The 13,756-nt window shown below is 41.2% G+C and overlaps 1 protein-coding gene across 2 annotated transcripts; it reads right to left on the bottom strand.

Moving 5' to 3' along the window:
- Nucleotides 1-436: 436 nt before the first annotated feature.
- LOC124143417 lies at nt 437-9,482 on the bottom strand. 2 transcript variants are annotated; one of them, XM_046512391.2, is made up of 4 exons: nt 9,341-9,482; nt 6,611-6,819; nt 2,518-2,580; nt 437-892 (listed from the first exon to the last, which is right to left on the bottom strand). In XM_046512391.2, exons 1-4 carry the CDS (start codon nt 9,342-9,344, stop codon nt 836-838), a joined length of 333 nt encoding a protein of 110 aa, XP_046368347.1. In that variant the 5' UTR covers nt 9,345-9,482; the 3' UTR covers nt 437-835. The 2 variants fall into 2 exon arrangements, with proteins under 2 accessions (XP_046368347.1, XP_046368348.1); XM_046512392.2 differs by having other exon boundaries at nt 2,518-2,584; nt 9,341-9,466.
- Between the last annotated feature and the right edge of the window lie 4,274 nt (nt 9,483-13,756).

Genomic DNA, 13,756 nt, shown 5'->3' with positions numbered 1-13,756 from the left:
GGTCTCCAGCAACCTATGCTTGTCGTAAAAGGCGGCTATGCTTGTTCAACGGTGAATAGTGAGTGAGTGAGTGAGTGAGTGAGTTGGGTTTAACGCCGCTTTTAACAGTATTCCAGTTATATCGCGGCGTGTCAGCTTAATGTGGGAGGAAAGTGGTGCAGGTCTCAGACGTTTATCACTTTGGTGAAACCCACGAGCACGGGTATGGTGCTGACAAACCTAGAAACATAATCGGGGCGAACCGGGATTCGAACCCACAATGATAGGTTTCTGGCGTGCCCAAGGGACGCAACTCTGCACAGCGAATCGCGGCGCCTTAGACGACTGGGCCACCCGTGCCCCCTCAACGGTGAACAGAACCACGGGCAAAAACTCTATCAGCTAGACGATGGAGGCGGTCCGTCTGTGAGTAGGCAATGACAACAGAACACGCAAGTTTATAGTTTAGGTTTTCTTAAATCTATCTCTACATGCCACAGTTGTCTCAGAAGGTTATGAACACAACAGTTGATCTCTTCTGTCGTTCGTGAAGACGTCGACAACGACATCTAACGTAACATCAGTGTTACAGAATATACGTCCATGTAACGAAGTATTAAGTTTTGCGAAGACATAATAACAGAAACGATAAGAGTAGATTCAACAACAAATGAAATAAATAAAATTAATAATTCAACTGACATAAAACATCAATTTGCGTCACATCATTTTATGCTTTGAACGTTTCAACGTTCAAGGTAAAGTCCAGGTTTTAAAATGGCATGGTAGATGTCTGGAAAGAGAGGTTAATCCGTCCATCAAGGCAGTCGTCATCAGTTCCTGTTGTGGACGGAAGTCACATCTGAGCGACTTGGAAGGCACCGGAAGTTGTCATGTTTACCGCCATGTTTGTCTGCAATGTGAAGATTATTGCTGATTACGACATTTTAACTGTGACAACATTGGCCGTGTTTCCCTTCAATCCATATAGATCAGACAGTATATTGTGAGTGCTAAGGAGCTAAGAGACTATTTAAAGGGGACTGTATCAGGAATAGTTCTAATGACGTAAGATCTGTCATTCAAAAGAACCCAAGGAGCGGACTTCTGTCGACCGGAGATGTATTGTATCTATGTATACCTCCACAAGTCTGCTTTAATATTGATAGTTCTAATGGAGAGTATATACTGGTGGAGAAGGTAGGAAACACAACCCATTATAGCCGAGGTTGTTAACTGCCATTGATGGAAAGTTGTTTGTTTGTTTGTTTAACACCGCAAATGAACTAGTGGTTGTTTGTTTATTGTTTAACGCCGCAATCAGCATTTCCTGCTATATGACGGCGGTTTGTAATTACACGAGTCTGGACCACGCAAGCCAGTTACTAACATCATGAGCATCGATCTACGCAATTGGGATACGATGACATGCATCAACCAAGTCAGCAAGCCTGACCACCCGATCCTGTTAGTCGCCTCTTATGACAAACATGGGTTGCTGAAGACCGTGAAGATCTGGGTAGAATTGGTCTTCAGCAACCAATGCTTGCCGTAAGAGGCGACTAGGCTTGTCGTAAGAGGCGACTAACGGGATCGGGTGGTCAGGATCGCTGACTTGGTTGATGCATGCTAACGTATCCCAAATTCGTATATCGATGCTCATGATGCTGGAATATTTCTGAGTGCGGCGTTAAACAACAAACAAACAAACTAACCCGAATCACATAACAATATTATTGTAGCAGGGGTAAATAACATGTATGTTAAATTTTGGGTCAAGGTGTTCAGGCATTACCATGGGCACAATTTGTGTTCCCATTCTCCCTGATCTTTTCCTTTATGCATCTGAATCCAAATTTAGGTAAAATGGCCAATTCCCTTCCACTCATTTGCCCACCTGGGCTAGAATGAAAGAGACCATTGAAACCGCATCATCTGTTTTATATATAGATGTATGTTTAAAGAATACCAACACACTCTCCACCAAACTGTATGACAACAGGGAGAACTTCAACGTTCCAATAGCCCCCTTTAAAGCAGCTACAACCTGTGGTGCCTATATGTTTCCACTTTTGAATCCAGCATGCTCTTTCTATGAAGATTTCAAAGAGTGTCATACGGCTCTTGCTCAAAAGTTGTTTGATCAGGGTTAAACTTTCCAAAGACTCATTTAAGCTTTCAAAATGTTTTATGGCAGACATGTTAAGGAAAAATCCAAACTTGACGTATCAGTTGACAAAAAAGATGTCCTTACCATTTCGCTATTTTGACTTGTACCATGTTCACGTGTGTTTTCAGATGAACAATTGACTTGCCTTTGCATGTGTTTGTGAAGAGTGCCACCGGTGGGGCAGGATTTCAGGACCACCTGGTATCCTCACTGTTTGATAGTGACTCACAAACACATGCCCACGAAAGGAGATATTTCTTAAGCGCATGGCGACGGGTTTTGTCGCATTAATTACAGATGCTGTTGAAAGGAACACATCACATTGTAGCAGGGATTGGTTACTGCTGCTGATGGTGGAAAGAACATACCTCATTTGGAATCATCTGCGCCGAAAGATGACGATAAGTCACAGTTCCGCAGCCGCTCTGCTTCTATCTGTCGAAAACGAGACAAAGGTAATACATCTTCATATCCCAAACACAGATAGATTGGTGCAATCGTCATGTCTAGTCTCCCTGCAAACCCTTAAATAATGATAACCCTGACACTGTGACGATCTTTTAACAATATTCCAGTTATATCACGGAGTGTCAGCTTAATGTGGGAGGAAAGCCCGAAGTGATGCAGGTCTCAGACGTTTACCACTTCGGTGAAACCCACGAGCACGTTTATGGTGCTGACAAATCAAGAAACATAATCGGGTCGAACCGGGATTCGAACCCACATTTATAGGTTTCTGGCGTGCCCAAGGGACGCAACTCTGCCCAGCGAATTGCAGCGCCTTGGACGACTGGGCCAGCCGTGCCCCCCTGAAACTCTGATAAACTTGACACTATTGCTGCCTAAACTCTACATCATGTCAAAGTACCCTTCATCGTCAAGGTGATTGTTGGGAAGCCTACTGATTCAAACGTTGATTGTCACGCCGAATGACCAAGTTCCATACTCCACAAGCGTGAAGCCCAGTTCTGATTCGCCATTAGATTTTGAATAATTTTACTCAATATTATATTTCAGCCAACGCGATTGAATATTAAATGCAGATGATTTTGACCTTTTCCAATTCCAGCTTAAACGCGAAGGCGATGAAAGAGCGAGATATTACCATACCAAGTATATTTTATAGCGATGTTACATTTTTGACATTCCCAACCGTGAACTAATCAGACTTCAAATGTTAATGTCGTTGTTTGTGTAAGTAAGACAAATTGAACTTTAAAAGTAATTATGTAACAGCTAAATGTGAAACAAATGTTTCTTATTCATCAAAACAAATCCAAAGAACTCTGGCAGCGGAAGCAGCGTCATAAAGTCTATCAATTGTGACGTCACAATGCTTATTGCGTCAGACACACAATGTCTACGCTACAGCCTTGTCAATTTCATTATGCCATGTCACTCATCACTGAAATGTGCAGGTGCATTCTGAGAATTCATATCCTGGCTGAGCACGAACTGTGTTCATTACATTTGCATACACATAGATAATTGATTGGATATTGAGAACGATCAAGGTTAACCTGGTAGTGTCTGGCGAATGTTATTGTAGAATTGACAGGTCCCTGTAAATATTTGATAATGTGAAACAAGACTGTTAATACAATACTCTGTCATCGATATAAGGTATTAATGAGGTCGATAATCAGTTACCAATACCAGATCAATAAGACAGGGAGTAGGTTTTGTAGAAATATATGGCGTGGAAAGACTTGAAGTGCTTTATGAAGAATATATAGCACTTAATTCGAAAGTGTTCAGAGGACGGGGAACTGGATGGTTAACGAGTAGATGAATGTCGGAATATTTCCTACTCACAAAACCGTCATATTTATTCCTGATGAGTCCAAGAATGCACTGTCATTCTTTCATAAACAACTTTCACTGTAAGCGTACATTAGCCCATAGGATGTGTATGGTGTTGTATTATATTCTAGTAGTTTCTCGTCACAAGCAAAACCCGGTTCAATTGCCTACGTGTTTATATGTGTGAAGCACATCGTCATATTGCTAGAATATTAGAATCGAGTAAAACTACACTCACTCACTCTGGATACAGGAGGTGAGGTGAGGTGAGGTGAGGTGAGGTGAGGTGAGGTGAGGTGAAATGAGTTTTAACGTCGCGTCCAAGTTTATTGCACTTACATAACGAAGGTGCATGCACATGTGTGTGTGTGTGTGTGTGTGTTTGTGTGTGTGTGTGTGTGTGGCTGCTCGAACTAGTCCGGACTGATGCCGATTTTATAGTGCAAGCCCAGTGAGATTTCATGCCGCATTTTAACACGAATACCCCACTCAGACACAGTATACTGACTCCGAGCCGACCAGTCCTTGTTTTAGACCCTTAATGCCGAGCGCCAGACAGGGTAACAACAAATACCATCTTTTAACGTCTTTTGGTATGACGCGGCCGGGGATCGAACCCAGGACCTTCCTCTCTCCGGGTGGATGCTCTACCACTAGACCATGGATACAGAAGAATCGCCAGTATTCACTAACACGTTTTGATCGAAAGTGGAAATGCAAGACCGCGACGCGAAAGTATCAAGCAAGCCTAGGCGATGATATAAACATTCGCATTAAAAGTAACACAGAAAACGTTCAGTCTACATATATTCTGAAACATATTCATAGTTTCCTTGGTAGGAATACATGGTAATGTAAAATCATATGTACTTGGCATTTCGAAGGAGGGTTGCTTCTCGGTAATCGTTCTTGATAAATAATTTTGTTTTCTGAATACTTACAAAATGGGAGAAAGCAAGAACATTTCGAGAAGGTATTCATATTTTCGCCATTCGAGTTATCAGGACTATATGTATAGTTAATTATCGCCAAGCGAGTAAGTGAGTGTTTTATGAGTGAGTGAGTTTTAACAGTATTCCAGTTATATCAAGGCGTGTCAGCTTAATGTGGGAGGAAAGCCCGAAGTGAAGCAGGTCTCAGACGTTTACCACTTCAGTGAAACCTACGAGCACGGGTATGGTGCTGACAAACTTAGAAACATAAACGGGGCGAACCGGGATTCGAACCCAAAATCATAGGTTTCTGGCGTGGCCAAGGGACGAAACTCTGCACAGCGAATCGTTGCGCTTTGGACGACTGGGCGGTGAAAGGTGAAATTGGGTTTAACGTCGCGTCCAAGATTATTGCACTTATATAGCGACGTGCATATACGTGCGTGTGTTTGTGTGGCTGCTTGTACTAGTCCGGACTGATGCCGATGTATAGTGCTAGCTCACTTAGATATACTGCTGCAGTTTAACATAGATACCCCACTCAGACACAGTATACTGACTCCGAAAAATGGGCTTCACACATTATACCAATGTCGGGAATCGAACCCGGGTTTTCGGCGTGATGAGCGAACGCTTAACCTATAGGCGACCCGACTGCCCCACTTTTAACGAAGGAGAGCATGACAATTATATAAACAAAACGTCAACGCCAAATAACAACCAGTCTCGATTATCCGCCGAAACACCGGGCATAATCAACCGGGAGTAAAAGGAAAAATAGCGGTGAAATCTACATGCATGGACTCCCGAAAACCAGCGACATCAGGTACTCGCGAAAAGGGTAAGTATGTTGTCCTACCGGTAGCATCCGCCACTCAAACAATCTGCATAAAAAAAGTAAGAATTTGTGGCCTGACGCCACACAACAGTAATCCTGCCATGCGATGGCGGCCTGTCAACAAACCAGGCCATCAAGTGATGGACCAGGCAATCCAGTCATAGGATAGCGTATTTACTGATTCTGTTTAAGTATTGAAAATTAAACACCTTGGATACTGGGCAAGACAAATCATTGGCAGATAGCATGAGCAACGACTCAAGTCGTCGGGGTGAATGACGCAACCAGCCATGTCACACATGGTAACCACTCGATCATCAATGTGATCTTATCTTATCGCTCTCCGGGCGGACGCTCTACCACTTTTATTGATCTTATAAAGCGACGTGCATGTACGTGTGTGTGGCTGCTTGTACTAGTTTGGACCAATGCCGCTTTTATAGTGCTAAGCTATTGTGATACCATGCCGAGGTTCAACAAGGATATTCCACCCAGACACATTACACAGACCGATCCTTGATTTATCATCCCAAACCGGCTTCCACAGGGGATATCGCTGATAAAAGTGGAAAAAATCCTCGGCAAGCCTCTGAGTTTTCCCACTTTTATCAACTTGTGTTGATATATTTGATATCAAAAGACACGAGGGTGAGATTCTCTATTTATTTATACCGAGAGCCAGACAGGTCAAAAATTAATAGCGGCTTTAAACAAATTCTGGAATGACGAGGCCGGGGATCGAACCTGCGCACCCCGGACAGGCGGTCTATCCACGGCACCACGTCAGCGGTCGCTTCTATGTGGAAACTATTTGAGTCATATGCCGATTTCAAACGACCAAATACAATAACACGTGTTCAGAAAGACTCAGTTCGTATTAAATACTACCTTTGCAAGTCTTGAGATGAGGAGAGCCACATACGGGTCCACTCGGCAGGGTCCGGATAGATCGGGGGGAGTGAACATACGCTTACCAACCCCCGCCCCTCCCCAGCCATTTGTCTGTGCCCACTGAGCTTGGGACGGTCTGAAGTCTTGCACCACCAGCAGGGACGCCAGTAACAGCACGGCAACTTTGTACACGGCGCCGAAGTTAGCTGAAACAACAGAGACACAGCATATAGAGAAAGTTGACTTAGAGTTATTGCAGAACGCATTTACAGTATTGATTGGCTGATAGCATATGTTAAGAAGGATTAACGTTTATGCTAAGCTGGCGCTTGAGTAGTTTTTGTAGCGTTTTTTAACCTTGTAATAACGTCATTTGGATTTGGAAATTCTTATTTTCTGCCCAAGTAAATAATGTAGAGAATGTATGACGCGCAGTTTCTAAAAGTTTTAAAAAGATTAAATACGACTGCTGCTTGCACTAGACAGACTCCTGGTCGTGTCAGCTTAATTATTATGTAAATTTAATCCTACATCGTTTTTGCACATCCTCTTAAATATACTTTCAGATAATGTTATTTGATTGTTCTTTAGGTATATTCTAGATTCACTCCGATGTGGAGACGACGGTATCTTGCCGTCATCCACTCAAGGACGAAGGGTTTCAGAAAACATTCAGTGATTCATAATCAGAGATGTCAAGTCCATGCTTGCTTCTGATTTAACAGGGCAATCGTGTTCATTTGGAGAAACCGATCTTTATTTTCAAGAAAACTCAACAGAAAATGGCCGTTTTTGATTTGTCTAGACTATGCTTATCTGACCATGGCAGTAACATTTAGTATAAAGGCCGTTGGCACTGTTGGTACAAGATGGTGCTAGACGGTGCAAGTTTGAGTGATTTTTTATTTACGTTGCTTTGGACAGTATTCAATTTATATCACGGCGTGTCAGTTTGATGTGGGAGGAAAGCCCGAAGTGACGCAGGTCACAGACGTTTATTACTTTGGTGAAACCCACGGGCAAGGGTGTGGTGCTGACCACCCTCGACTCGAACATAATCAGGTAGACCGAGGCTCGAATCCACGACCATGGATTTCTGACGTGCCCAAAGGACGCAACACTGCACAGCAGATTGCGGCGCCTTAGACGACTGCCCCCCACCCCCAATTTGTTTTGAAAAGAGGGAATGGGAACAATATGTTTAAGAGATCACAATGAATACATTACAGGATTGACTTCTCTGTAATGCAACTTTACGGTCACCTGCTAAATACGGATTTTCAGGTACACATATTTTTAAATCTAAACATTTATTTTAATTCGTATTTTGCCCTACGGGTTTGGAAAGCTCTGTAATCTCAATAATTAAAACAGGCCTTACTTGTTACAGGAGACAAGAGTGTCATAGGAGAGACGTTCATGCTGGCCATGATATGTGGATGGAAATCACGTCAGTTGACGGTTCTACCTTTTTATTTTACCGTTACAGACATTTAAAATAAAACAAAACAACAACCAACAAACTTAAATGCACGAGGCAGTATTGATTCACACTGCATGATTTTATATATAACAGTTTCAAGCGATAAGGTAACGATATTATTTTGTATCCCGCACGTGTAACACTGCGGGCCGCCGCAATGGATTTGAACAAAATTACGAAATTGTATGAAAGTTAACTCTTTTTCAGCATTTACAGAAATTTAGCAATCTGTTGAAAAGTCGCGGATAGAATGAGTGTTGTACTTGAAAAAACAAAAATTGTCCTCATCTTGTTTGGAACTGCCGACGATTACGATTCATTGAAACTTGGCCATCTTTAAGCTATTCCAATTTTCTTAAAGTGTTCGTTCATTGGAGAGCAATCATCATGGGTTCACATTATTCCAAACTTATAAACTACGATGCCCTCGCATCAGGACCGAAACAGGGGTTCAAGTACTGGGAAATAGGAAAACAGTCAAAGCATGAGGAAGACATAACGTAGACAACATAAAATCTATCGGTATTGTTGTGAAGATGTGTAAGTTACAAATTGGGATTAGGTTACAAACTAGCTTTGACTTTTTTTCTCAAAACTTTGATTAATTTGCTTAAAAAATATAGTTTGAATGAAAATACTATACATAAAATACTATTACACTGCTAATTATTCAGTTGATACGCACGCGATTTAGATGTAAAACATGTTTATACATTTTTTGAATTGGCAAAATGAATTCTTAGAACTTATTCAAAATTGTTTATTTTCAAATTTATAAACTTTATAGTGGCCAAAAATAAGACACAACTACTTGTCCTGCTATGTGTTCCGCATGTGCTATTATATATATAACTTGGTCAAATTGAGGACTGATTTTGAATTGCCTTATTCCAATTTGTTTTTAAACTTTATGACAGCAAGATAATATCAAACAGTTGCTGTTACATTATGCATTTAAAATAATTCTACGTCTTGGGTCAAATAAGACTTTGTTGGAATAACTTTTTAAAACTAGTTTATAACTGCCAAATTCAAGAAAATCGATAAACTAAATGATACAAAGTCTTATCACATTGTCCCATTAATGCTAATGCCAATTTATATATACAAGAGAGAAAAACGAAAATATATTTCAGAACTAACCTACCAAATTAAGGAAATAAATGGATTTGAACTGAAGTCGTAAAAACAAAAAAACCTTCAAAGTTCGCCGAACAGGATGAGAAAGAGGGAAAGCAACTTACCCATAACGCGGAGTCTGATGGGGCCGTCCAAACGGGTACTCCTCTCTTGAAGTCTGTGGGCTCGCAGTTTAATATCAGGCCATTTAAGTCAGGCGACTGATGAAGTGCCATCTCAATAATTCATCACCTTGTCTATAATCGTCGTTGAGAGCAACGTTGCACGTCAACGTTTCAACTCCACCGCCTTTGCCCACGACGTCACAACGAGGTCAAAGAAGACGATGAAACAAGGAATTTGATGGTAACAAATGGCCAACTGACAAGATTAATTCAACAGGCCTTCTTGCTATGAGTGCTAATTATTTTAGCTTACTGATTCGATGGTGATTATTAGGTGTTGTCCCTGTGGTAGGTGGCCATGTGCTTTTTGGTCGTACATGGGTGGGTTGATTAATTGGGAAATGAATTTGAGGAAAAACTACTCCCACACGTTGCTGCAAGATGTTGTGCACTTGTTCACTCGGATGCGGTGCTGTTTAACACGTGGGATCCTGTAGCGGATGAATATATTCTCTGTAACCGATATCACCATACATTGTATGAATTGTGGCTCAAATGAAAATGAACTCATTAAAGGGAATGCCACGTGCTTTATCATGATCAAATCCATCACGTTAACCTAACACCTTTTGAAAATATCTACATACGACATTGATCTCATTTTGACAATTGTCCAAGCAACCACCGATACATCTTAGGTGTAGTTGGTATAAATAAAAGCGACAAAAACCCTTTCCATATTCATAAGAAACCTCTGCCAGAGTCGATTGTACGATTCCGACTTTATCATGAGCGTGTGTTTATGAATCGCTATCAAATAGTGATGATACCAGGTTTGCGAAAAGGTGAACGTATCCTGCCCCACCGGTTGCATCCGTCACAAACACTTGCAAAGGCAAGTCAATTTTTCACTTGAAATAAAAGGCCTAAAGATATTATACGGACTGATAGAGGCTGGTGTATTGTGGAGTACCTACGCAAATATTTTGTCTTTAAAGGGTCATGACTTCCTCTCTCTAGCCTTGCTCCAAGGCTGTACTGAAAGAAAAGTCCATGGATGTGTAGTAATTTTATCCTCCCAATAGGCAAGTCTAGATCTAAGGACTCCAGTCTCTTAGAGGGAAAATTTCTTATTACTTACATAATCTAGAAATTATGGTTTGAATCCCAAAACAAACACATTCAAGGGCAAGTGAAATGTTCCACTGAAAACAAACACATTCAAGGGCAAGTGAAATGTTCCACTGAAAACAAACACATTCAAGGGCAAGTGAAATGTTCCACTGAAAACAAACACATTCAAGGGCAAGTGAAATGTTCCACTGAAAACAAACACATTCAAGGGCAAGTGAAATGTTCCACTGAAAACAAACACGGGAACATATGGTACATGACAAAACAGGGAATTGCATCGGACATAAGTTTTGTCACAGGAACACTGTTCCTCCAGTACTGGGCTAATTCATATGATGCAAGGAAGCAGGAAACTACTGAAAGGATGTTTACAAAACTATTGTTGTGAAACAAATGTAAGCAAAAAAGAAACATTTCCATAATCATAATTAGGAGCGACAAAACTAATAAAAAACACAAGATTATATAATGATGATATCAGGTGCCCTACCCGACCAGTGGTACCCGTAACAAACACATGCAAGTGCTCGTCAATTGTTCATCTGAGAAAAAGCACTTTAATATACGGTACAAGACGAAATAGCGAGCTGATGGTCAACTTTGGAAATTTCCTCCAAATGTCTAACAATAGGTGCAAAAAGATAATTGATATTAGCATTAAAATATGTTTCACTTTGTAAACAAAACTAAATATGTTTTGTAAGAAATATAATACAGGACACGATTTAAAAAAAATATATCTATTTAATATGGAAATATATAGAGGTGCTTAACTCTTTTTCGGGTGTAATATTTCAGACTCAATAATCACCCTCAACAAATGTATAACCCATCTATGTCAAAAGGTCATGTATTTATCGTTGGTCAAACGTGGTATGAATCATACATGCAGCAATATGTCGTTTACATTATTGGTTTCAGAGACAACTGTGGTCTGACGACTCATCTTCCGTCTATCAATAATTAATCAATAGAGATGTCTTTGTTGTATGAACTAATAAACCAATATTAGAATTCAATCAGAGTTGTTCTCTTTTCATCACAGAATATTCAGAATGTCTAAACCGTATAGTTTGGTGACTAGGTCGTCTCTCTTAACCTCCATCTCGTGTTATTCCGTAAAGATTCCGTGGGGATTCCTTGTCAGAATCGGTCCCCGGTAACCAATGCTTGTCGCACGAAGAGATTAACCTGACCGGTAGTCAGCTCTTCAAATTGCTCCATGGCGCCACATCGAGGTTCGACAGCGTGGAGCTCTTACTATCAATCACTGTGTGCGTTTGATTAATAAAACCCGAGTTAAGTTGAGTCAGCTGAGGAAATGCATTTCTGACCACCAGGGTTGATCAAAGTGAATAAGACGGACAAGCATACCTTAGGGCGGAAGACGAAACCCCCTGCATAAAATACAACCTCAGATGCAAATCGTGTAATGCCAGAGGGCTGCCAGAAGGAGAAAGACTACCGTCATGTGTATTGCTGTGTAAGACATCTATGAGAGGTTATCAAGTGTTTTATTGCTTGACAATGCTGCCCTGAACCCTTTCTCTGTAATGCATGTTAAAGCGACGAGAATGTTGACAATAAGGCGTTGAACACTACCAGAGAAAAATCAATAATATCAAAGTTGTATGATTAATTCTAAAGACTTTATTTCAACAAAAAAGAAATTATAATGTACATCAGAAAACATATAAAGTATAAATCCCTGGTTAATTATGTTGTACATATTCATTGAAATGCTTTTATCATGATTGAATTAATCTATACGACTGATTAGCTTTAACGATGACGTCGCTGGGCGGTTTCTAACCAGAGTACCACACTCCAGGGGTTCAGTAGGGATGGGCAGTGTTGGTCAATCGTCCGCGTATGACGTCAATCGGTTAACATGTTCTAAAATTGGTCGACCAAAGTTAACTCGGGTTTATACCTTGGTCAACGCAGGTTCACCAGGGCAATAGGGTTTTAAACTCGAATGGGAACATTCGATACCCGACTTGGGTACAATGTGTGAAGCCCATTTCAGGTGTCCCCCGCCGTGATATTGCTGTAACGTTGCTAAAAGCGGCGTTAAACCATATTCACTCACTCACAAAAGGGGAAAATAATTTAATACTATTTTATTCCCCTGATTGGTTTAAGACTTCAATAAAAACAGTCATATTTTGTGATTAGACTTTTCAAACATGTCCGATTACATGCAAATCATGTACCCAACATCGTGAATGGATACGAAGCCAAAGTATGGGTTTAAGCCAAAGGTTTTATATAAACGGCCCCAGGGATATACTGATATTCTCGGAGTTTCTATTTTTACGGATGAAGCAGAGTGCTAGCGCATCCTCACTGACCCTATGAATACTTAACACAAGTTACCTCCACCTGGGCGCACGGTCTGGTCTTAATTACTCCTACTGGTCTGACCTCGCCTTTACGTACGTTTGGCCGTGTTTATGTCTTTGTTGTTTTACGTCGAAGTCCCCTTTGTTTGTTTGTTTGTTTGTTGTTTAACGCCGCACACAGCAATATTCCAATATGACGGCGGTCTGTAAATAATCGAGTCTGGACCAGACAATCCTGTGACTGACATCATGAGCATGGATCTACGCAATTAGGATACGATGACATGCATCAACTAAGTAGAGTCTGACTACCGAATTTCGTTTGTCGCCTTTTACGACAGGCGTGGTTTGCCTAAGATCAATTCCAAGCCAGATTGGTCGAAGTCAGCTATATTGCAGCTATATGACTCCGCCCTGCATTTACCCGTGGACCCGTGAAGATTCCGGGATAGAATAGGTCTTCAGCAACCCATACTTGCCGTAAAAGGCGACTATGCTTGTCGTAAAAGGCGACTAACGGGATCGGGTGGTCAGGCTCGCTGACTTGGTTGATGCATGTCATCGTTTCCCAATTGCGTGGATCGATGTTCATGATGTTAATCACATGATTGTCTGGTCCAGACTCGATTATTTACAGACCGCCGTCATATAGATGGAAAAAATGCTGAGTGCGGCGTTAAACAACAAACAAGCAACAAGCATATACCCGTGTCCGGACCAACCAAACAAGTGTTTCCAGACATCTTCCAGAACTGTCAGATGATTCAAGCGTGAGTGGCAGAGTTGTGTCCCCTATGCGCGCCACAAACCTACGATCCCAAACATGCCCTGCTTTTATATTTCTAAGTTTGTCAGCACCATACCCGTGGGTTACACCAAAGAGTGAGTGAGTGAGTTAGATTTAACGCCGCTTTCAACAGTATTCCAGTTATATCAC

Source organism: Haliotis rufescens, unplaced genomic scaffold, assembly GCF_023055435.1.
Source record: "Haliotis rufescens isolate VD_foot unplaced genomic scaffold, xgHalRufe1.0.p SCAF_12, whole genome shotgun sequence".
Taxonomy (NCBI): Eukaryota; Metazoa; Mollusca; class Gastropoda; order Lepetellida; family Haliotidae; genus Haliotis; species Haliotis rufescens.
Note: the sequence above shows the minus strand (reverse complement) of the source record. Positions and strands in the feature narration are given on the sequence as shown.

Bases quoted from the DNA above. Each gene is read 5' to 3' on its own strand.
- LOC124143417 (XM_046512391.2), bottom strand. The intron at 2,581-6,610 runs GTAGTATTTAAT...TTCGACAGATAG, and splicing joins TCATCTCAAGACTTGCAAAG to AAGCAGAGCGGCTGCGGAAC. The intron at 893-2,517 runs GTATGTTCTTTC...TTCACATTGCAG, and splicing joins CGCAGATGATTCCAAATGAG to ACAAACATGGCGGTAAACAT.